The sequence below is a fragment of the Pholcus phalangioides genome, unplaced genomic scaffold, assembly GCF_987345545.1.
Source record: "Pholcus phalangioides strain wild (caught in Gottingen) unplaced genomic scaffold, Ppha-v1.0 ptg000017l_1, whole genome shotgun sequence".
NCBI classification, from domain to species: Eukaryota; Metazoa; Arthropoda; class Arachnida; order Araneae; family Pholcidae; genus Pholcus; species Pholcus phalangioides.
In genome coordinates this window covers 40073310-40099617 of record NW_028301610.1, presented here as the reverse complement: position 1 = coordinate 40099617, position 26308 = coordinate 40073310, and the positions used below count along the sequence as shown (strand labels likewise).

General features: G+C 34.3%; 1 protein-coding gene across 2 annotated transcripts in view; it reads right to left on the bottom strand.

Moving 5' to 3' along the window:
• Nucleotides 1-13258: 13258 nt before the first annotated feature.
• Nucleotides 13259-26308, bottom strand: part of LOC149073061 (tyrosine-protein phosphatase non-receptor type 2-like) — a 60373-nt gene continuing 47323 nt past the window's right edge. Inside the window, exon 10 of one of the 2 annotated variants that reach the window (XM_089247158.1) lies at nucleotides 13259-13404. In XM_089247158.1, coding sequence (XP_089103284.1) covers nucleotides 13359-13404 — 46 coding nt within the window. In that variant the 3' untranslated portion in view covers nucleotides 13259-13358. Of the gene's footprint in view, nucleotides 13405-24006; nucleotides 24515-26308 lie in introns of those variants that run through there. The other variant, XM_089247159.1, reaches the window with a different exon arrangement.

Below are 26308 nucleotides of genomic sequence, written 5' to 3'. Positions count from 1 at the left end.
ACAAAAACAAAAATGTTGTAAAATTTCTTGCTTAATAATCTGCCCATTAATTTTTTTTTTAACTGAATTTACAAGAATAATTTAAATCATTTTTGTGTTTGTAGTTTTATTATTCTGTTTCGGATTTTGTGGATTTTGAAATTTTTTAGGCGATGCTGCGCCGAATTGCACATAAATTTAAGTTTTTCTTGTGAAACATTCTGTATTTACTCAATCGCTTTTCTGCGCGATTTTTATTTGTTATGATTTATTTTATTTGCGTTCATGGAAATATGTAAATTGAGTTAATTACTAATGGTTTTATTGAAAAATAAAAATGTTTGTTTCTGGAAAACTCAGTGGAAGATAGTGTATTTATTTGCGAAGCCAGGTGCGTCTCTAAAATTTCGGGGCACCAAAAATGTTTAGAACCCCTTTCACCACGATTCTGTATAGTATGTATTTTGTGGGGGAACGAGATTGGCATCCATCATTTCATGAACGGATCCATTCCATCATCACGAATGCTGATATGCTTATCCATACAAAAAATTTTAAACACCGAATTATAAATGTTATTTAACACAAAAATTTATAAAAATTCAGCACTGATTGTAATTTTAAACTAATGAGAGAAGCAATTTCCGAAACTGATGAAAATTTTAGAATAGATGAATTTAAAATAATCGAAAGAAAAATAATTCCAGTATCACAATAAAAATTCAAAATTGATGCAAATTCAAAACTAATGAAAGAAATTGATGAACTCCAGAACTGATGAAAATTCAGAATTAATGGAAGTGATTAATTCCGGTAATTGGACGGTTTAAAGTTGCACTGGTGTAAGTCACATTTCCAACAATTCCAGCAATGCAATCTGGAAGTGCTAAACTGTGAAAGAAGAAATTAACTAATTCGCAGCTTCAATAGTTCGCCTCTAAATTTGGAAATTACAAAAATTTTTAACATGGGAACCTATGATTCCAGTAGAAACGTTTTATTCTCAAAATTAGGATTATTGATTTTGCGGTCCAATTCAAAAATGAATGAAAATTCTGAATTAATGGAAGAAAAATTTCAGAATTGGTGATAATTCGATATTAATGGACGATAATTCGATATTAATGGATGATGATTCCGAATTATTAGATGAAAATTTAGAATTAGCTGCCGAAAATTTTGAATTAATGGAAGAAGTGATTGCATAATTGATGAAAGTTCAGAATTTGCGGAAGAAAAAATTCCAAAATGGATGAAATTGTAAATTAACGTAAGAAAAATTCCAAATTTCTTTGTTGAAAATTCAGAATCAATGGATGAAAATTCAGAATCAATGGATGAAAATTCAGAATCAATGGATGAAAATTCAGAATCAATGGATGAAAATTCAGAATTCATGGAAGAAATAATTCAGAGCCGTAACTAGGATTTTTGCCGCCCCCCCCCAATTTTTCCGCCCGTAGCAGTTGCCCCCCCCCCCCACACACACTGCTCCCTCCCCCTAGTTCCCCGGTCCTGAATAATTCCAGAATTGCTGAAAATTCAGAAATAACAGAAGTTGTTCAAGTCTTTATTACTTAATTTCGCGTTTCAAAATACCCACCATAAAGAACAGGAAGCATCTTTTGCGGAAAACCGGTGGAGCACCGAGTGCTTTGATGCGAAAGGTGAGAGTAGGCGGCAAAAGTGATAGAACAACACGGTGTTCAAATTTTTGGAGAGTGCGGGCCACTTAATTAAGAGATCTGGAATAACACCGCAGATCTCATCTGCAAATGTGGCGCGGTCACTCAACGGATCTGTAAATTTGTCACACTGGTAATTTAAGTGCCCTGAGACTTCGTCGTTGGTGACTCAAGTGATCTGTAAATATGCCGCGGGTCACTCAGATGATATGTAAATATGCCGCGGGTCACTCAGATGATATGTAAATATGCAGCGGTTCACTTAAGTGATACGTCAATGTGCTACGGGTCATTTTAGGGATCTGAAAGATCTGTAAATCCATCGTAGGTCACTTAAATTATTTGAAACTGCGCCGCAAATAACTTAGCTGATCTGGAATAGTGTCGAAACTCACGTAAGTGATCTGGTAATGTGCCGCGGGACACTCAAGTCATGTGTAACTGCACAGTAAGTCACTTCAGTGATCTTTTTAGGCACCAGGTAGTTCATTTTTACAAAATTGAGTTTACGGTCACGTACGGATCACGTCAGATGATCCCGAGGGCCACATTTGGCCATGGGTTTAGCATTTTTGTGTTCGAGTGCCGACCGATAGGGCCATGGCCCCCACATCTTGTAGCGGGCCCCTCGATCAGACTTTTAACGGGCCCCTTCTGTAGTTAATTTATAGCGTGAAAAAGCAAAAAAATGATAGCCGTCCCGGGTCCCAGGACTACAGCCCTGTCAGCCCCCCCTATGTGGGGGCCATGGATAGGGCCGCTCTCATCAGACGTAGGGGCCCGGTGTCGAAATAATTTCATTTTTGTAAATAATTTATATATTTTGTGGCGGAGAGAGAAGAATCGGCGCAAAAGATTCACCAGCATTAAATGTAAATTAACACAAAAACTAATGAGAATTTTGAATTAATGAAAATTCAGTATAAAGGAAATTTTGAATTGATGAAAGGAATAATTTCAAAAGTAATAAAAATTAGGACACAATGATCTGAGACCTAATACAAATTTAAAGTGATGAATTAAGAATGAGAAATAATTGAAGGATATAATGCTAGCGCAATGAAAAACTTAGAATTAATGAAAGAAAAATCCCAAAATTGATGGAAATTCAGGATTAATGAGAGAAATAATTCTAGAAGTGATGGAAATTCAGGATTAATGAGAGAAATAATTCTAGAAGTGATGGATATTTTCAGGATTAATGAGAGAAATAATTCTAGAAGTGATGGAAATTCAGGATTAATGTTAGAGAAATAATTCTAGAAGTGATGGATATTTTCAGGATTAATGAGAGAAATAATTCTAGAAGTGATGGAAATTCAGGATTAATGTTAGAGAAATAATTCTAGAAGTGATGGAAATTCAGGATTAATGAAAGAGAAATAATTCTAGAAGTGATGGAAATTCAGGATTAATGTTAGAGAAATAATTCTAGAAGTGATGGAAATTCAGGATTAATGAGAGAAATAATTCTAGAAGTGATGGATATTTTCAGGATTAATGAGAGAAATAATTCTAGAAGTGATGGAAATTCAGGATTAATGTTAGAGAAATAATTCTAGAAGTGATGGAAATTCAGAATTAATGAAAGACAAAAATCCCAAAAATGATGGAAATTCAGAATTAATGAAAGACAAAAATCCCAGAAATGATGGAAATTCAGAATTAATGAAAGACAAAAATCCCAGAAATGATGGAAATTCAGAATTAATGAAAGACAAAAATCCCAGAAATGATGGAAATTCAGAATTAATGAAAGACAAAAATCCCAGAAATGATGGAAATTCAGAATTAATGAAAGACAAAAATCCCAGAAATGATGGAAATTCAGAATTAATGAAAGACAAAAATCCCAGAAATGATGGAAATTCAGAATTAATGAAAGACAAAAATCCCAGAAATGATGGAAATTCAGAATTAATGAAAGACAAAAATCCCAGAAATGATGAAAATTCAAAAACATTCATCATTACTGGGGATCGCTTTCATTTGTTTTTTGACACATGCTTGAAAATCTCACATACTCAAAAAGTTGGGAAATGATAGAAGTCTAAGCGTGAATTCGCTGTCACTGATCGGGACCGAATTCATTGAGATCAAAGGTTTTGGAAGTGTTATGCATCCGTGAAACACTCAGCTTGAGCTTACTTTAGGGGACTTCGATTTCTGAGTGAATTCTGAGGGTGTTGGTCAGACCCGTGTTGCAAAATATCACGGGTGCTTGAGCACCCACATCTTTAATACCATTGTTGATCACTATGTCAGGCTCAGGGCCGTGAATCAAACACGGGTGGGTTAGGGCGTATTTTTTTATAAATATTGAATTTTTAATACATTAAGAATGGTCACTTTCCATGAGTCGAAATTGTCATTAGTTCTGGAGTTATTTCTTTTATTAATTTCCAGTTTTTCATTCATTTTTGTTTGTTTTTTAGTGAAATGTTGTGTTTAGATAATTCAGCATTCCTGTGAATGAAACAAAAACGCTATCTGGTGACGTGTAATTTCAATATATTGCCACTAGCTACAGCCCCTGGAAACCCCAAGATGACTTATCTTCTACGATTGTGCAAACTGTGACATCAATATTATCGCCACAAAAAAATGGCTGTTCCCTATGCCGTCTTCTAACGATAAGTCACTTTGATAATAAAACTGGTTTTGCTACTTTAAGATGGAGGGCAATTGAGTCGAAAAAACTCGAGGCGCCTTATTCCGAATTCCCCCCCCCCCCATTAAATGCTTTCAAACATAGGGAACGCTGCCGCCCTCATGGCAGAAACGTATACGTCAAGAAAATTTCAACATGGGTAAATAACAAGCAAGATATTGAGGTATTGTAAATAATGTACCGTACAATGACAAAATAATAAATTATATAATATATTTGATTAGAGTCGATTCTGGTCAGAATGAATGACAAGGTTGATTTGTGCTAGCTGAAGTGTGAGATATACAAACTTTTTATTTCTAACATTCTAAATATCACTTGGAAGGGGTTGAACATGCATTTGAAGAGCGTGGGAATCTTACAAATTTGTTAGCCACAGCGTATAACTTCGATTCCCACTAGAAATCAGATGGCTCCCGAATTCTGTCCATTTCGTGTTTTTGAGTTGTGGAATGATGTAAGTCAAAACATGATTTTGACATCACCGATCACATCAAATAAGGGGGCCTTCGAAATTATTGAAAGTTTTCAATATTTCCGATATTATGTCTTGCATAAATTCGCATTTTCATCAAAATTCTCTCTCTCTAAAACTTCTCTCATAAATTTCCAATTATTTTATTAATTATATACAATAAATATATTATATTTTTAATAAATTGCATTAAATTAATTTATTCGTTAATTTTGGATTTCAGAATAAACGATAACTCAAATCTGATGAAAAAATTGATAAATTAGATATTACTACTTTTAATTAGTCAAAATTTTCATCAGTTTGAAAGTTATTTCTTAATTTATCGTTATCGTTTCAAAGTTATCATTAATTTTTGTTTCATTCATTAATTTTTGGTGTGGATATGGTATTCTGCATATAGTGCTCGTGACGATAAATAGAATTTTAACACCAACCAAAATTTATTTTTGCTTCGAACTGGACACAACTCGAGAACCGTACACGTTCTTCCTCCTTACCCTCACCAAGCTAACATAATTTCGTCTGTAGAAAACTACTACTTCACCACACATCTACTCCAGCCATTTCTATATCGCAATTTGCTGTCATTAACTAGTTGGGTTGAAAATGAAGGGGCCATCTCTATCGATGGTCACATCAATATTCAAAACAATCAATACAGAAATATTCAATATTTGGTGCATCCACCTTTACCCTAATAACATTACGTAAACGATTTTGTATATTTGACTAGGTTTTTACAGTCATTGCTAGAGATATTGGCTCACACGAATTTCAAGGTTGACAAAAGTTCATTTTTGTTCTTTGCGGCGAATTGCTGCAAGCATCTCTTCATGATGACCCCGAGATTTTTCTATTGGGTTCAAATCGGGTGAATTTGTAGGCCAGGGAAGCACTTTAACTTTATTATCTTTAAGCTAATTATTTGTCGTCTTTGAAGTATAACTAGATGCAGAATCTTGTTGTGGAAAATGAAATAGTCTTCAAATAAGTCCTCGGATGATGACAGCATGAAATGGTCCAAGACTTCTTGGTATACGCGAGAATTTACCGTTACATTCAAAATGCAAAGCTTTCCTGGGCCAACAGCGCTCATACAGCTCCACACCATAACAGAGGTAGCAAATTTCGGTGAGCAATTAAAAAATGTTTAGTGAATGTTTCGGGTTAGCAGCGCTAAACGCGGATACCTCGATGAACGTGAGATACGAAAAACATTGACTCGTCACTGAAAAGCATGTTTTCCCAGTCTAGTTGACTCCGTGCAAGCATATTTTTGCACCATCGAACTCTGGCAGTTTTCTGCTTGGGAGTGGGAAGTGGCTTCTTCTCTTAGGCCACGCAATCCAAATCAAAATTTATGCATTCGTCTGAGTGCGATGGAGGTTGATGCACTCACTCTATCTCTTTCCACTTTCAGTGAATAAATCGCAAACTTCTGAAGCGGTTTCTTTGCACGATTTTCTTCAACAGTCTATCTTGACGATTTATAGTCGCTGGCTCACGACCACTATTACAACAATTATTCTGAAAACTACTGTTGCTTAAAATTTTACTTACAATTGCTTGAGACCATCTTGCTTTCCGTGCGATTTCCTGTTGAGTTATATGTTTATGTCTTCTTCCTGTACTTTCTGAGAAAGTTTGGTAGAAATCGGAACGCCTTCCTTTCCGCCCATTTTCAACGTGTAACTAACTAAAACCTGCTTTTGCTAGCAGGTATTTATAGTAGTAGCTCAAGCTCATGCGCAATAATTTTATGCTAATTTTGCCCTTAGCACAACCACACACACAATAAGAAATATTCACAAATAATATTTTGTCTATTATAAGTCTAATATTTTGAAAAAGGGTTCTTTTTTTGCCTCTCTCTTCCAGAGTATTCTAATTTTGTGAATCATTACAACATTTTTTTAAATATTTTATATTTATTTTATTTTTTATTTTTTTTTTATTTTTTTTTATTTTTTTTTTTTTTTATTTATTTTTTATTTTTTATAATACAAAGCTACAGGTTTAAACCCAATTACAGCTTGCAGTAAAAATAAAAATTTGTACAGAATAGAAAAAACGACATGATAAAGTACACAAAAGACAAATAAAAAGTAACAAAAATTACGCAAAATACAAAAATTCTATACAAAGATATATACAACGCAATCACAGCAAAAAATCTTCTAAAGTCGGTAACAGACGAATGAAAAATATCCAGATGTTGAGGAAGCGCATTATAAAATTCGGAAAATCTGTTTACAGCACAGTAATTACCAATATTAGTATTATATGATTTGATGGCAAATAAACAATTAGATCTTGTATTGTGACACTTAATATTGAAACAGATTTCGTTAAGAATGGGTATGCAATCAATTCGGTTAGTCAACAGTTTCTTGAAAAAAATAACGAGCAAGTACTCTCTGCGTTTTTGTAAGCTATTGGCATTGAAACTGTTTCGTAAAAGAGTGGCAGATAGAATATTGTTATAAGGACCATGTTTTTTGAAATATAAATACCTTAGAAAATTGTTTTGAATAATTTCAAGATTCATAATATGGCAAGCGTGAAATGGGTTCCAGATAATTGAAACACATTCAAGTTTAGATCTTATAAGCGTATTAAAAAGGGGTATTAACGTATTACTATCCTTGAAATCTCTCGACATTCTTTTAAGCAAACCAAGTTTTTATATGACACAGAGCAAAGATTTTTAATGTGATCAGCAAAGTTAAAATTGGTACTATAAATAACTCCCAAATCGGTCGCAGAGGTTCTTCTAAGCAATTGGCTATTATTAATGCTATTCGTATAAAAGATAGGATTCTTTTTGTAAGTTAATGAAAGAACAAAGCATTTATCAATATTGAGATTAAGTCTATTAAGTAAACACCATTCGTGAAGTAAAGACAACTCATTTTGAAGGCTATAACATACATCAATATAATCAATACTTTTAAAAATCTTCAAATCATCAGCAAAGAGTAGACAATTTTTGAAAAGTGCGGATAGATCATTGATAAAAATAATAAATAACAACAGGCCTAGCACAGATCCCTGAGGGACACCAGAACTAGCAACAAACATTCTGAGCGAAGGTATGAATAATATATTGTATTTCCAAGTCTTCAGAGCACGACTATTTTTTTAATTCATTTATGCTGTTTATTGTTCAAGATATTATTTATTTTAAAACATCAAACATTTCATTTTTAACTGTATTCTAATTTTTGACGTGAAAACGTCTTCAAAATCGATGGTGGGTGTGGGGAGGCAATCGCGTCCAAATGAGCGACATTTTGTGCTAGTATTATATTTATATTTGTGGCAGCCTGATCTCAGCAACTGCACACACAAAATGAACCAACGATTTTCGAGTTTTTGGATTCGACACGTCTATAAACGAGATCATATCTCAGAAACTACTTATCCAATCCCAGTGAACCAAGTGTTGTTTTGAAGAGGAGTATATGTGCTGTAACTTGTTCTGAGGATTGAGTTTGTATCTTGAACACTAAAAAAATACAAGGCTGTAAATTTAAAAAAGTGTAAATATTTCCGGATTTTTTCAAAATGTCGCGATATGTGAGTGCAAAGTACAACCAAAATAAGAAAAATTGGACACGAATCAGGCCCGTCATTTGGGGGCGGTCACCCACAGGCTTTAAAAAATACACTAGAAATGATATACACTGCTCAAAACAATTAGGGGAGCCCATGGTTTCAACAAAATTACGCAAAGATGTATACCGATAAGTAACATAAAATGAATCATCCATAATTTAAAGCCTAGCGGGAAACGGAAGAAGAAAACTTCATATGCAAATCAAAGTTCATGACGTCAAAAACCAGAAAAAGGAGATAGGGCAGAAATCGGGATGTTGCAGAAACGTCTGTTTTACTGCCGTAACTGTGAAATTCGATTGCGCAGCATTTTTTTTTTGAGACAAGGTGACTTGAGGATGTCTCAACAACGTGATTTACCGGAATCCATGGCATGGCGTGTTATAGGCAGACTGGAATCCGGGCAAACACAACGTAGTGTCGCGGACGCTGTTGGAGTCGCCAGAAGTGTTGTTGCAAGACTGTGGAATCGATTCCAAGAAACAGGAAATGTTAGACGTCGACCAGGGCAAGGTCGGCCACGCGCCACTACAGCAACTGATGACCGGTATATACGGTTAACAGCCCGTCGAAACAGAACAGAGAATGCTACGCAGCTGCAAAAACGGTTGCTCTTGGCAACAGGACGAAGGGTGTCCAGCCAAACAGTACGTAATCGGCTTCATGAGGGAGGGCTCTATGCACGTAGGCCAATGGTCTGCATTCCGTTGACCCCACGCCACCGTGCGGCCCGAAGAAGATGGGCTGCTGAACATCGAGATTGGGAGCAACATGACTGGAGCCAAGTGCTGTTTACAGACGAGTCCCGATTCAGTCTGGAGTGTGACACCCGACGTGTTCTGGTATGGAGGGACAGGGGCACTCGAAATAACCCCGCATTCGTTTGTGACAGGTCACAATACAGACGAGCTGGTTGGGTGGAATCGGCATAGGCGGACGTACGGACCTGCATATCATTCGGAATGGCACTTTGACTCTGGCAGCATCTGACGTATCTGGATCAAGTACGGCTGTGGATTTCATTTCTGATGAAATGGACAGTGCAATGGAGGTCGACCCAGACCCATATTGGCCCCTTGGCATTCCCAATGCGGAAAAAACCGAACTTGCACCGGGGCCGACAACTACTACCCCTGGCAGAAATTGTTCTCTCACCCACGCAAAAAACAAACATGCAAAATTTTTTTTTCGAGTGAAATTTTGTCAAAATCAATCATTCTGAATAAATGAAAAAAAAATCATAAATTTATTACAATTTGACCATGAAAATCAATTTACAAACTTGTAACACCCGAGAAAAAATTGTTCGATCACCTCAGTTTTGAGGAAAAAAATGATCGATTATGGGATCTAAAATAAGAAATTTAATATTTCATAACTCCACCTTTGGCGCATAGAAGCAATAAGTTGTTCGCAGTACGACGGACAAATTTCTTCCCAACAGTCTCTTATTGCTTGCTTTCAGTTCCATGACGTTATTAGGCCTTTACCCTCTTCTGCAACAGGTACCAAACATTCTCGATTGGGATTATACCTGGACTGAATGAAAGCCAGGGGCTCTACCACCGGACTTATCCAGTTGCCGAGATGTCTTCCAGCCCAGATAAGTGGCAGAGTCTGGAACAAAGTGAGTGCACCTAACCTGAATATTTGCTACGTTGTAGGCCTGTTAAGTCTCTCTGTGGCGAGACTTTTTAACGGAGAGGTCGACTCGCATTCGCGCCTTGAAGTTGGAAACCACAGAAAACCAACTTCAGCCGACCATCACTGTGGCGCCGGTGGGGTTCGAACCCGGATGTCCGTCACTATGACCACTCGACCACCACAGCGGCTTATATCTGGACTGTTGGCAGTCCGTTGTTGAAATGTTAGCACTTCTTGGATACCTCTCAACTTTTTTACTGCGATGGCAAGAGGCATTGGCGTCTTGAAACGTAAAGTCAGTCGAATCCCCAAACCAATTGCGAACACGGGGAATCAAAAAGTTTTCAAGTATGTCCATGTAGACTTCTGAGTTGACTGTACGCTTCACGATGCTCAGTTCCCCCGATCCGTTAGCTGTCATACAACTCTACACGGTAAACGGGCGACAAAATTTAAAGATGAGTGCATTTATAAAAGAACTAAACTTTTCCTCCTGTTCTTCTCCAGACGAATTTATTGTAGTATCTCCAGTCCCCAAGTTGATTCTTCACTAGCCGCTGAAAAGGACTTAATTCCAGTCGTTCATGTGCCAGTGGACGTCGTTTCTACACCATAGCAACTGGGACCTCTTCTTCTGCCAAGTTAAATGAGGTTTAGGTGTTGATTTGCAGTACCTGAATCCCTTTTCTCGCAAACGATTGCGTACGGTTACAGACACAAACGTTGTACTTCACCCACTCTGCATTCAGCTGTTTCGAGGTGGCAAGGCGATTTTTCTTGGCAATTGCTATCAGTTTTCTATCATTTCTCTTTGTGGTACTACGAGGGCGACCAGATCGAAGCAAATTTTCTACACCGCCAGTCCTCCAAAGGCAGCACACCGTACTTTGAGCACAGCTGAAGATTCTTGCGATATCCCCTTTGAGAAACACCATCTTTCAACATGGTATGGAAACTATCCATTTTTAAAATCATTAGAAACACCTTCTTGAAGCCATCTCTTACACTTCAAAAAAATTGTGATGATACAAACCCGTTGGGGTTACTTTGCGCTTGCGCGAACAGTTTCATTTGCATAATTCGAGTCAACACATTTGCTTGAAACCGTGATCGAGCACTTTTTTTTCCTCAAAACAGGTGATCGAAAATTTTTTTTACAAAGTTATAAATTGATTTTCATTGTCAAATTGTAATAAAAATTTATGATTTTTTTCATTTATTCCGAATGACTAACAAAAACTTTCACTCAAAAAAAATTATTTTTTTGTTTTTGGCGTTTTAAACGTAGTATTGCGTAGTTTTCGACGGTGAACGAACACTTTCTGCCCAGGGTAGTACTTTAAGAAAGTTGGAGAACGTTCGTATAAATTCCACAAGAAACCGAGCCCTACGAGAACCAATGGAAAGGAGAACTTCCTCTTAAATTTCACAAGAGACCGAAAACTAAAGAAATGCAGCTAATTTAAAAATTAGGGGAAGCCGAACCCCATTAAAACTTTTTTCATTCGTCACTCTCTCGTTCTAGTCTGCAGTCATGCTTTCTCATTATCGTTGCATATCTGGACGGCCACTTTCATTCTCGGGCCTTTATTAAAGTTTGCGGGTCGCTTTTGTGGGCCTGTGAAAAAAATCTGCATTCATTCCGATTCTTAGAAGCGATGGGCTCGCACTTCACCTTCAGTATGCACTTTGTTAGCGCGTCTAACAACGGCTACTGGCTTATTGTCGCAATACCAACAATTTCAAATCACTTAGCGCTATTTCATGCGTTCTTACTCTCCTTTTTAAACACATTCTACCCCATTACTAGTTGCAAAGTTCGTATCCTCATCCATTCCTCCATTCTCCCCTCCTTAGTACCCAGAAGCCAACTTCATATCGATCTTCTTGATATGGATTCCGAACTTTCTCACTTATGTGAAATTTTGTTTCGATGATCCTCATCACAGCATTTTATAGTACGAAAAATTTAATTTCAATTTATTATACACGATTGACGTTTTCACGAAAGTAACCGCGGCAGTGTCCGGCACTACCTATTTGAATGGGAGTTGTAGAATACGTTTAGCGTATATTTATAGCGTTAGTATGTGTTCTCTATATTAAGCCTCATAATTCACAATAGGAATCATGAGGGGCCGTTCAAGTATTACGTAAGCAAATTTTTAGCCATTTTTGACCTTCCCCCCCCCCTTGTCAGCAAAATTTCATCATCAGCTCTGCCCCTCTGAATCTTAACGCATATTGGTGGGATCAGAGACGTACACGGGGGGAGGGGCGGGCCCAGGCACGTCCCCCCCCCCCGACGACGATCAAAAATTTATTTTTTAATGCAAACAAATATTTTCTTTTAATTGAAATTTTGGAAAAAAAATACCTTTATATGTTATTATAATCAATTTCTGTTAATTACAATGTTATTTGAAGGCCATGAACTCAAAATTTATCATTAATAAATTCATTGAGACCCACCCTCTAAGCCAGATAATGATAAATCGCATAAAGGCCCTTGGACCAAATATGGCCCTGGGGGTTATCTGATGCGGCCTGCCCTCTCCAAACCTTATTTTGCAAAAATGAACTAAGCGGCACATTTTTACAGATCGCTTCAGTGTCCCGTGGCACATTTAGGTCGCTTAAATGACCCGGAACACAGTTCCAGAACACTTAAGCGATTCGTGACACATTTAGAGATCCCTTGAGTGACATGTGACGTAGTTTTAGAGCACTTAGGTGGCCCCCAGTGCGGTTCTACATCACTCAAGTTACCCGCGGCACATTCTCAGATTATTTAAGTGATCTGCGGCATATAATTTCGGATCACTTGAGTGGTACGTGGCACATTTCCAGAGCACTTGGATACGCGAAACATTTAGAGACCACTAAAGTGGCTCTGTAGAGCACTTATCAATAGGGGGGAATGTTACTTCAAGTACCCACAAACTATCAAAAGGTTTCTTGTTTTTTGGCGCACCGAGTAAGATGCCATTAAAAATATTTCATATTTTCATAAAGGGTGGTTGATGACGTAAGCATTATCCAAACCCCCCTTCCCCCTTGCCATCAAAAGTGTACAAATCGGAAACCCCCTTCCCCCCATCGGTGATGATGTAATACTCGAACGGCCCCTAAGCAGATAAAGATAATATCTTGCATGAAAAAAAATGAATGCACCTTTTCAGGAACACAGCCAAAATCATTTATTTTTTTTCCACAATACATAAGGTTATCACGGTTGATAAATAGCTTGTAGTCAGTGGCATGATTCCTGAAAAGGAGCGTTTCATTTCACCCGCTTGGAGCAAGAACCTCTTCTTTCTTTTTGTAACCTGTTATTGAGGAAGGGGAAAAAATAAATGCTTCAATAAACTACTTCAATTAATTCAAAGTATTTTTCAAAAAGAAAATGAAATTGCCACATTGGTTTTAAATATTAAATATAATAATGGATATATATATGTTAATGATGAATTTTATATTAAGAAAGTACAAAATAAAAGGATATTTCAGTTATCTTACACCATACATACATGCAACTTACTCTTCTTCTTGTAATAATGTTTTGAGTTTTTCCGTTTTTCTATGTATGTCATGAAAAGTAGCGCATTAGAGAAAAACTAACTTCGAACAAAATATACAACAATGAAAAAATAATTTCCCCCATGTATTTAAAGTATGAATGTATAACTAGAACTTACACGAGGCATTCTTGGAAACCCATACTTAAATCATACATTATGAATATAGAGTAATTCAAATATCAGGGTAAACTGATGTATATATGTCACTAGAATTACATAAACAAGCTACATACAAATCATAATAAAACTTTCAATACTTAAAAAGCTAAGATCAAGTTTGACTCATATGGGGGATTTTGTACTATATGCCTCACTGCAGTTAATAGCAAAATATAGTTATCGCTATTCGTCTACAAAAGAATCAAATGCAGAGAAAAAAATATTTTTGTATAGTGAATATATATTTTTAAGAATTTTTCTAATATGTTAAAAAGATTAAATTTTGATTTTTTAACATTTTTAAGAGCTCTTTTATGATTTTACCATATATTCACCGGTACAATACTTTTCCATTACCATATGGGAGAAAGTTAAAATTTACATCATAATACTTTGTGGAAAATTGAATGTTACATAGAAAATGTTTTGTCTTTTCTTAAAGTATCAAGAGAGTATCCTCTAACTCAGTTCTTCCAGTCGCGAGCACTCTTACAGGAAGTTGCATGAATCAGGATTGATTTCAATCCTTAAATGCAATTTGTACAAGGTTTTTAATTTTAACTTTGACCAAGTGCTTGCATCCAAGTGGGACATCCACAGTCAACGATGAGCAACGATGCCTGCTCTATATAACTCCATGTTTAACCAGCTCTACATATGAGGGTGTTAAAGTCAGAGTGGTGTAAGTCACATTTTAGACAATTCTGACTTAAGCCTAAAAATACAATCTAGACGTGCTAAACTGTTGAAAAAAAATGAGCTAAGTCTCAGCTTCAATAGTTTGCCTCTAGATTGTGAAATCACAACATTTTTAACATGGGAGAACCTTTCTATGACAACAATTCTAGTAAAACCTTTTTCCTCAAAATGAGAATAGACTTACACCACTCTGTCACTCTAACCCACATTTATATATCTTTGCAACATTAAATGTATTATTTTTTGAATGCTCATAAGAAATAAGTATCATTAATATGCTGATAAACTCAAGTAATTTGGAAGATTAAGAACACATGCTACAAAGAAAAATAATTCATTCAGATTACAGAGAAATTTCATAGACTTCTAAGTAACCTATCAAATAAACTTACAAGGGCCATTCAAACAGTTCTCAGATGTGGCTTTACTATGTGCGGGAAACAAATTCTTGGTGACCAGAGCTGATTTGAGAATTTAATGGCGTCAACTAGGTGACATTGCAATATTTGCCTAATTTTTTTTCTATATGACCTTTGATCTATCGATGTGCTGCATATTTTCTTAGAGGTGAATCTTGACAAAATTGGAAAAAATCTTTACAAAGTATTTTGTATGATGATTTTTTAGTAATAGCTCCGAAAAAAGTTTGCAACCACACATAAATGTTTTCAAAAGTCTTGCTTCCCCCTCCCCCCCATTTCCAAACCACAAATATTTCTGTTAAATAACTTTTGTGTAACTTTTGAATTTAAAGAGGCAAAAATGACCCTGTGATAGCCTCTGATCGACTTTCAACTTTGAAGACTCCTGATATTATCGCCACTGAGGGGGAATTAGTTAGGGTGAATTCTTGTATCAGACACACGGGCAAATAGCTGAGATAATGAAGATCGGTTTTTGGTAGTGTTGATAGTGTTATTCCTGACAATTTGAAACTTGTTAACCGCTGTTTTCAATGTGTTGCTTCACCAACTGACTCAAAAGCAAAATACTCATTCAGTGACATTTCATGCTAGAAAAATTTTAAACGGTTACAGGAAAGAGGAAAAAGCCTCCATTTGGCCCTAGACTTCTCAATATCTCTATTGCTTGTTAATATTTAGTATTTTTACAGCCTTCATGTTTTTAAACCAAGACAAGTTTGTAAACTGAATCCTTTCTCATTGTTTGTAAACCAAGGATTGACTGTAGTTATTTAATAGGTAATATAAAATTAACACTGGTTATTTTATAAAAAAAATTAACTATTATTCTATAACATTTTATTGATATAATGAACAAAATTAAACAGAAAACAATAAATTCCCGTTTTTGGCCCATTTTTGAAAAAATAAAGGCCATAGAAAAAAGATTAATAATTGAGATCACTTTCATGTTTTGCAACACATCTTGAAGAAAATGAAATTATAAATAGAAAAATATTGATAAATTCTCGAAATATGGGTGTCATATAGTGTGGTGTTAATGTTTCAAATTCAATTGTGAATGTAAATTCAAATAATTATAAATATAATAAATTTACAGAATTATGAGCAATGGAAATAAAGTATGGACTAATCCAGGGTTCGTAAAATAAGGATTTTTTAAGGAGTAATGGGAAAATACCCTTCCCCCCCCCCCCACACACACGCAAAAAAACAAAAAAAACATCACAACAGTAACAGCATTATGATTAGAATTAAGTATTGAGAAGTTAAGTAAGAAAGAAGAGAGTGTGAGTTGTGGTTGTTGATGTTGAAGTGATTTAAAGTCATCTGAAGTGAGGCTTTAGATGTACTGAGTATGCGATAAAGTTAGTTGTTATTGTAAAAAGACTCAAGAGTTCATTGTTTCAGCCATGGTCACTCCTGTGAGAAAAAAATAATAGATGTTAACCAACTGAGAGTTAAATCACTGAACTGTTTAAGAAAATATGCTCATAAGCTGCAAAATAACTAACAACTTCATTTTTCTTTCAAATCCTTTCATATACATTGTTTTTTTGCCAAGCCACAAAATGTATTTTTAAGAAAAATCTCATCCAATTTTTTCTTCTACAAGTCATGAAAGCTTCACATAATCTGCATTTGTGAATGAGTCAAACATTTTTTTAGTAAAAATTAAATATCACGGAAATGAATGTAGATATACTAGGAAGGGCAAACCCCTTTTTCTCTTCACATCATATCTTGTTTATTTCGTCTCACTTTGTCACAGTGCTATGAAAAGTGACATGTGAAAGCACCACCTTTAATGACGAATTTTACAATATTAAACAACAAAAACCCAATGAAACCAATCCCTTCATCAAAGACTCCCTACCCCCCCGAAATGAATCAACTTCTCCAACCTGAACCTTGTTGCACTACCCCTCCCGGACCATGAAAAATGTTAATTCATATTCATTTCACCAATGAATAAAATCCAAAACCCCCAACCAAGGGGCGGGGAGCCAATATGCAGATTTTTGGTGTGCCCTGTACGTGGATTTATCTCGCACTTCCACTGTTACAAAATTTAAAATTTTAAACAACAAAAAACAATGAGATTCATCTACCACCCCCTTCCTGAAATGAAACCTATCAACTTCCCCTGAAGGCCTGTTGGATGTGTTCCCCCCCCCCCTTCCGTGAGCACTAAGAAAAATTTTCATTTGTATTTCATTTATGCAAGGAATAAAATGCAGGGCCCAACCAAGGACCTATTCATAGCTGGGCTTCCGCTGTTGCAAATTTTACAATGTTAAACAATAATAAAAAAGCGAGATTCATCTGGGGTCCCCCCCTTCTCCTGAAATAAAACCTGTCAACTTCCCTCTGGGGAACCCCGACCTGAACCCATATCAGACTCTCCCCCCTCCTCCCCCATGAGGTCCACAAAAATTTTCTTCATTACACTCATTTCACCAACAAATACATTTCAGGGCCTTCCAACCAAGGACCTAATTTGCAGATTTTTAGTGGAGGCCCCAGATTGGATTTATCTTGGGCTTCTACTCTTGGGAATTTTACAATGTTAAACAAAAAAAATTGTATTCATCTGGCCCCCCCCTACCCCAAAATGATTGAATTGTTAATGACCCACCTACACACACAGCACCATTGGATGTTCTAATTCCTCCCACTTTCAGGTTTCCTATTACAAAGGAGAATTTTTTTTCTCTTTTTTCTCCTTTTTCGCTCTTCATATTCGGGGAAAGATTCCTCTTATTTTTCAAGGCAATGCTGTTCAACACCATGGGGAATGCCTATTCTAAGAATCAACCCTTCAGAAAAAAAAAATGACTTTTTCAAAAGTGGATATTAAAAGTAAGGAGTTATAAAGGCCCTTCAAAAGGGGAAATAAGAAGTTATGACTTTTTAAGGACCATATGAAACCCTGTAATCTATATGTTCAGCTAAAAATGGCAAATCTGGTTATTATGCATAATCTTGACTATTGGGGCAAGTCTGATAAATTTAGTTCAGGTATTGCAAATTTATCACATTTACTTTCATTTGGTGTTTGGCACATAACTGACCATTACAAAAATGACACTTCGCAAAAATTCAAAACGTTATAACTTCCTAAACATCCATCCAATCTTAAAACGAAAAACATTTTTCTGCATCAGTTTTTCACAAGGAATCATGTGTGTAATTGTTGGGCGGTCACTAGTATCCACCCTGTATGTAACTTTAATAAAGTATTTAACCTCCTTTCATGAATTTAAACCATATTCACTTCAAGGGTCACTGAGAAAGGGGAAATACAATTCAAGCCAATTCATGCTAGTAAATATGATAAATCATAACAAAATTAATCAGATTTATGGAACAATATGCATAATCCTCGGTATTGGTAAATGAAATTTTATCAATGATGAATTATTTTTTTTTTATTTCGATAAATTTTTTAATGCTTCCAAAGTGAACTTACTTTATTTTATATGTATTTATTTCAGCCCATCTTCATTAGATGGCTGTACTGTGTCCTGCAAGCTCAGTCAACCTCCCTAATGGTGGAGAGAGGGGATGAGAATGTTCCAGTTCTATGGCCTGGGATGTATCTTATTTCTTTACATAATTATTTTTCCCCATATTTATGCTGCAATTTTTTTTTCAGTTTCTTCATATGTGAAAGGTTACCTCATTCAAATTCTACAAAAACTATTATACAATTATCAGTTGAGCGTAGAACTGAGGATATATTTTTGATTCACTTTATTAAAATTTGTTTGAATCTAATAAATCCATTTGATTTTATCATAGAAGTTAAAAAGGTGTGTAAGATACATTTATCATGATATTTAAGAGTTAAATTTTGGAAATCATGTAAAAAAAATGCTTTAAAAGAAAAATATTCAGCTATATTTATCAATTATATCAAAAGCATTTGGGAATTATGCATAACTGCTGGTAGAAGTGATAAATGTAGTCAGAAATTTATCCAACTTATCAAGATGATTACGGACTATGCATAACTGCTGATTCATAGCTTTTACAGTAGCATATACTGAAATACAGACAGGCAATAAGATAAAGCAAGTTTTCAAATTTTAAAAAGTTATGTAGAGGGAAATAAAAGTGCACAAAAAATTTAAATACAAAATAGTGAAACTTTGGCGCACACACACAACCATACCCAAACATATATTTTTTTTTAATCTAGTATAGAATCATCTTCAATCTAATGTTGAATTCTTCTTGTACATTGATATTCTTTGCTATGAGAAATCCATCTACACATGTGTATAATGATATTTTTGAAAGAAACTTTGTAATCACTACAATAATATGTTTGAATATCTAGCTTGAAAATGCTTTTAATATAATTTTAAAGCACTCGCCAGTTTTCGTTCTTTTATATAGAAACATCAATATTTTGTATAATTTTTGATGCCCAAAAATTGTTTATGAATTTGTTGCTTTTGTTACTTTCTATGTAAGATGCTATAAAATGTTTCACTGCAACATAGACTCAACTAATATGTTAGCCAGGTTTCTACGTGGTGAATCAGCAAATTATGATAACATTTTCCATGCGTGAAGCTTTAAATTTTAAGCAAATGTGTTTTTTTTGTCTGATGAGCAGTGTTATCATTTTGCATTATTTCATATGTGTTCATTTTCTACCTAGAGTAAGATAAAATGGCACTAAGAAAAAAACTGTCCATTAAAGCGAAACTAAATTAAAATAAAATATGCTGTCTGCATGTAAAAATTTAATGAAGGAGAAAATCTGAGAGAAACTGGAGCATTCACTTCAGCATAATATCCAGAAAATATCTGTTTCCTTGATATATTGGGCTGAGAAAAAGCCATCTATGTCTCTACCGTCCCACCTGGGGGTCATTTTCTAAAGTTAAGAGAGGCTACTAATGCCTCTACTTCAGCATCTCACACCACAGAGCATGAAATAAGAAAGGCAGAGTCATGTCTCCAGTGGTGCAGATGGTAGCATGCTTGCCCAGTATACAAGAGAGCCTGGGTTCCCATCCCAGTGGAGACAAGATGACTTTTCTTTCCGAGTACTGGTGCAAAAATTCAGCTCAATAACATGGCCGTATTATGTTAGCGTAAAAATCTTTATCAGCCAAAAAATTTATAAGCCAAGGTATTAGCATTGTAGACCTATTTGCAACTGATACTTCAGAATTTGGTTAAATACAAATTTAACAATTTTGCTGTTCAATATCAATTCTCATTTGATTCCTATGTGGCTCTTACAATGCCAACTAACAAACTTATTCCCAAAATTACTTTCAATTTGTAAAAACAGTTACATGTATATATACTATTTTCTGAATTGTTCAACACTTCTCAACTTGTCATACTTATGATATGCAAAGATGCATCATAAGTATGACACATGCTCAAGATATTGGCACATTTTTTTAAAAACTGTTTTTATACCTGAAACTTTTTGTCCATCCTGATTTTCATTGAAAAGTAGCACGCACTTTCAAACTCACAAAACTTCTGCAATTCTATTTATATCTGATAATATAAGTTAATGACAAAACAAAAAAAGTTTCCTCTTTTCTCTGTACTGGTACCATTCTCTGAAATACTACACTTCTTGAAAAACTGACACATTAAATTATGTGTAAAGACTCCAAATTTTGTGAATTGCATGGTTTTAAAAACTAGTATATGAAAAATGAGATAAAAAATAAAATAAATCAAGGCTTATTTTTTCTTCTCATATTTACAATTTAATACACATAATATGACACAGAAATAAACATATGCATTAAATTAGAAGACTGGAGCAGCTTAAGAACATACTTAAGTACAGTGAATTAATGAGTTTCAAAAGGGGAAAAAGTTATCCAAAACAAAACATATTAAACTCACATAAATCACAACTCAAGATAATATTACAATATGTATTCATTAATATGTGGCATCTCAATCATTTGGCATTAAAAATGATTCTTTTACATAGTTGAATGTCCATATAACATGTGCGTATATTAATGCCCTTTATGGTAATATAAATTAGTGTAAAGAATCCGTTGATAAAATATGCTGAATGCAAAGCAGATTGGATTGAAAACTGAAAAAAAAAACCCACTTTACAGAATGTGTGCATTAAAGAAATATATAAAATATGGATTTAGATGTTCCGTCCACTTCATAATTTAAAATGCAAATGGTTGAGGTGAATAATGAAACATCATTTAAGATTACGTAAACAACTTCACATAGGTTCCTTATTAAATGGCTCAGTTAACTATAAACTTTGTAGTTAACAAGTATTTTATAAAAGACACAAAAAAACTACTTTGTGTGCAATATATCAACTCTTTCACTTAATAAAAAAATAAAATGTGTTTCACCCCTTCCAAACAACTCTACAATAGTAGCACAGTTTTTGTGCATTTAAAAGGTACAATAAAAAAATCCAGACTTTGTTGCTGTTAATCAAAAATTGCAATACAAAAATGCACATGCAATAGAATCAGGAAGTTTCTAGTTGATACTACAAATTGCACAGAATTTCTTTTTCTTTTTTTTTAACAGAAAGGTCACAACAGACAAATTGTCCAACAAGGTGACTAAAATGAAAAAAAAAATTAAAAAAAATGTCCATAACAAATATTTTGTTATTCGTACCTATATACAGAAACCTAAAATTTAAGAAATATAACAAAAAAAAAAATCAATAAATTTGTGAAAAGAAAATAGACTATAAAAAATATACAGGTAGGAAGAAGCAGAATAAAAGTATTCAACTGTAGTCTCTACTGAGTGAAGAGCTTGTCTTGATACAAATACAAGCACCACCACAAACAAAATGCCCAATGAGGTGGCTAAAATGTAGAAAATTGTTCATAACTATATATGGTAACTTCTCTCATATCTAGATAATTTATTATTTTTCTGTGAAAAACCATGGTAAAACTTTATTCGTTATTTAAATTCAAAATATGAATAAGATGAAAAAAGAAAATAAAATAAATACACAGATCTCTAAAAAATTAAATGTCAGGGGATAAATGGTGCAGCTCGTGAAATTGTATAAGATAAAAGAAAGGTAATTTCCGAACCATAAAATAGCAGTGGCACAGTTTCAGCAATGTTCTAGTTTTATTATCCCCAACTAAAATGTTCCCTACAACATAGATATTGTTTCAAGAGTTCTGCAAGGGTAAAAAAATTGAGAAACGCTGATCTAGGGCAACACTCTAATGCTTGAATTTTCAACTTTTTTTTATGTCGTGTCTAACACATTATAGACTGATTTTAAAAGAAAAAGCTTACTCACACATCACACTGGCTATGTGTATAAGTAAAAAAACAAGTTAACTCGGTGAACAATGTGTGTGTGTGTTTTAATATATCAATTTTAACGATTTTGTAATGGACTGAAAAAATGATAAACAAGCAGCAGCAGTAGGAAAATTAAAAAAAAACCCATAAAAGTAGCTACAAATAAGGTCAAATGGTTTGACAGGCCCATAGCAAGAAATAAAATGAATTAAGTAAGATGTTTCGAAAACCAACAGTAGAAGTAGAGCTACGAGGATAAAAAGATTAATCTATCTAACTTCATCAAGAAATTATGTTTGATGAGTTCTTTGGGTAATATTTTCATTTAATTTTTCATTCTCTCTAGACTTTCACATAAGAGAGAGAGAGAAGCTGTTAGATACAGTCGAATACCGTTATAGCAAAAATCTTGTTTTAACAAACACTTTTCTGATCCCCAGATAAGTTTTCAGTACAACAATACAAAAACCTGGAATTTCTTTATAACAAAATTTCGTTATAAAGAAGTGATTTCTCCAGTCTCTTGCAGTTCATTATAACGGGATTCAACAGCATATTTCATTTACAAAACATTTACAACAGCCTCTAACATTTCACGAGAGAGAGGTTCTAAACCAACCAAGAAAAACAACTGAACTGAATGTGCTTAAATTATGCAACATGGGAATTTGATGGCAATACAGAATTCATGAATTTTCAAAAGGAGAAAAAAATAAGAGTTATGCACTAATTTTTGGGGTACTAAAAGTAGTTTCTAAATATTTTTCAAACTTGTGATTTAAAAAATTGTATATCTTAGTTATTTAATTTTATATAATAATTATACACATTATTTGACTAAAGCAACATTATCATAAGAAACATTCAGCACAAAATTTTTCTTAGTTTGGTAAATAAAAAACTGTTTTAATTTAAAAAAATGCATTAATACCATGACCCTCAGATGGTTTTTTATTTTTTCCCATACAGATAAATAATACATCTCTGTGTGTGTGTGTGTGTGTGTGTGTGTGTGTGTGTGTGTGTGTGTGTGTGTGTGTGTGTGTTGTATCTTCTACTTTGTTACAAACGTCACTACTATGAATAAATTGCAGATGATTTTAACTATGAAAATGAGATATCAACTAAACACAAGCAAGCTCAAATTTAAATGCCCTGAAATTGTGATGCCTGAACACACATTTCTGGCAAAAGAATTCATTTTAATTTCATGAAAATAAGGGCTGTTACCAAAAAATTTAATCGAATGTAAATAGATTAAAATAAATTTTCAAATGTGCAATATCAAAATATGAAACCCTTCTAGTTTATATTAATTATACAGCTGAACTACTTAGGCAACTAATGAAGCAAGATGATAATTTAAACAATAGCAAAACTTGATGCAATGTCTTCGCATAGCTGCTAGCAAAAGCTTTCTCAATGAAAATTATAATTCCAATAATAAATGTGATACAAGTTAATATGGTATGAAAGTAATATCGATGAAAAAATTACCCTTTATTGTCATATGTTGTCTAAAACAAACATTTACATTTTCAGATTATTTTGATCTAGACCATTTGTTTCACACAGTCAATCAACTGCTTCAACAAGGGGACACCAGTATCATTTAGTAAGGGACAATTCTAGGTTGTGGTGTTGCCATGAGTTTTTCTCTAATAGGGTTGTTAATAAATGGAATAGCTTACATCTGGGATCGTGAACTCTAACACAATTGATACGTTTAAAAAGAAGTATGATAGAAATAGTGGGATAAATTGAAAAGCTATTCATACTTAGATAAGGCAACCATTATCTTGATTATGGGCAGTGCAATATATATATATATATATATATATGCTTTTATATTGGGTTGCTGTATTTTGGTTATTTGACATTCATATTTTTATGGGTATAATTTTTTCAGCCATCTCAATAGGCAATTTGCCTGTCGTGACATTTGTATAGACATTCTAAAGTAATGGCTTGCTAAAAAATTGTTTTACCCTTTGTAAGGTTCTGTTAAGACTGATACCGAGTTACAACTTTAAATGGTGTGATGGTAAGGAAAAAGAGCCATTATAAAATTCCAAAGCTATGGAGGGAGGGGAAATCCTTCAACTTCATCATTTAATTCGTTTGAAAAGATTCCTTGAGCTAATATTTTGGTTTAGTGGCTCTCTAGACCTTTACATGAGAATCCTAGAAATATGCATATATTTAACCAAATAATAGCAAACACCTACAAGAGCCTCTAACGTTTGATAAAGTTCCAAACCAACCTAGAAAAAAAAGTGGGATTGAATATGTTTGAATTACATATCAGACAATTTTAACAGCAAAAATGAGAAATGAAAAATTCATAGTGGTCTCTTAGAAAATTGAAATTGACTTTTTTAAACTTATAATAATAGATGTAAGGCTTTAATTAACAACCTGAAATTTTTTTGATTTTTAAAAATTTTCAATTATACCATATACACTCATGTATAAGCTGACGAAATGCCTCCCCCCCCCCCCCACGGCCACCAAAACAGCAAAAAATTTAAAACCTATGTATAAGCAGACCCCAAAAATTTGAAATAGTTTAATCTTATATTTGTATATATATATACACACACCATTTGTAGTGTATTTTCAAAAGCCGGGGGGAGGGGCAATGGCCCCCTGCCCCCCTCCTAAATGATGGGCCTGGGTCACAAACTAATATACTTATTATGTCAAGTGGATCGATACCTTTGTTCAGAAACAAAATTTCATCCAGGACCGTCTACTAGCATGGACTCACATGAGCAATGTCACACTGCCAAGAGACCTCTTGATGCATGAGGGGGCCTTGAATGACCTTGCATAGCAATCATCATCATCAATTGTGCCAAACTTGAAAGGGATCTCAGCACATTGCTCACCCTGAGACCCCATGATGCTGTAAAGATGGCTATGTTTTCATGGGCGAAGTGGAATCCATCCCACCAATTTGCGAGCCAGAATTAGTGCACCCCTGCTGCAAGGGAGAGAGGATGTTGGTAAAACTTGGGTTGAATATTTTTCTCCTATAAAAACTGCCCTGTATACAAACTGAGCCCACCCCAAATATAGAAACAAATTTTCAAACAAAAAGAAACTCAGCTTATATACAAGTATATATGGTACATAAAATTCTCTCTTTACTGAAAAGAAAATAAGATTGAGACAGCTAGGCTCAAAGAAATTTCCATGTTTTGTGAAAAATCAAGATTGTTCAGAGGAAAATACAAATGATATTTTTTTGCAAATCGCCAAGTCTCAAAGATTTCGAGAGAACTTCCAAATATTGACAACGAAAAAAAAAAAAAAGTAGCTGCACAAAGAGACTAATTCAAGAAAGATAATGTTCAAAATAAAATCAAAATTGGTGTTTTTTTATAAACAGTCTAGGAACTTTCTGATCGCACCTCATATGCAGATAGCGAAGCAAAACAGTTTTTTTCTGCATTAGACTGCTTCTCTTATGCAGAATTTGAAACACTCAATAACATATGAAGCAAAATACATTTGCTATGAAAATATGCAAACATTCCCTTATAATACATATATAAATGATGATAGAATGAATAAAAAAACAGCTACCATATGACTCTACAATCTCGTGATCTAGAAAACTTGTATTGCTTTTGTATATAATATCTATATTTTATGAAGCAAACATACCATGCAAATTGAACAATGCTGTTGAACATCAAAGAATTTTTGTTCTTCCTTATTTAATGGCTGAAATTTTAATGAAATAATTTTCAATTTTTTCCCCCAATAAATTTTGTTGTTGGAAATTTCATTTTTCAAGAGGAATAAAACCTTGTCAATGAAAAATAATCAAAATAATGTGACCCACCAAAAAAATAACCATATATATATAAACTTTTAAAGAAATATGGAAAATTTAAAGAGCTCATAAGCATATTCATTAGTTTCACTTTAATATTTTTTCTTATTTAAATTAGATTGTTGATCATTGAGGACTTTTGCTTAAATAACTTCTGATTTGACAAGTCTCTGTCTAAATCCTGGTATAAGGTACAGAAGCATAGCCATTTGTA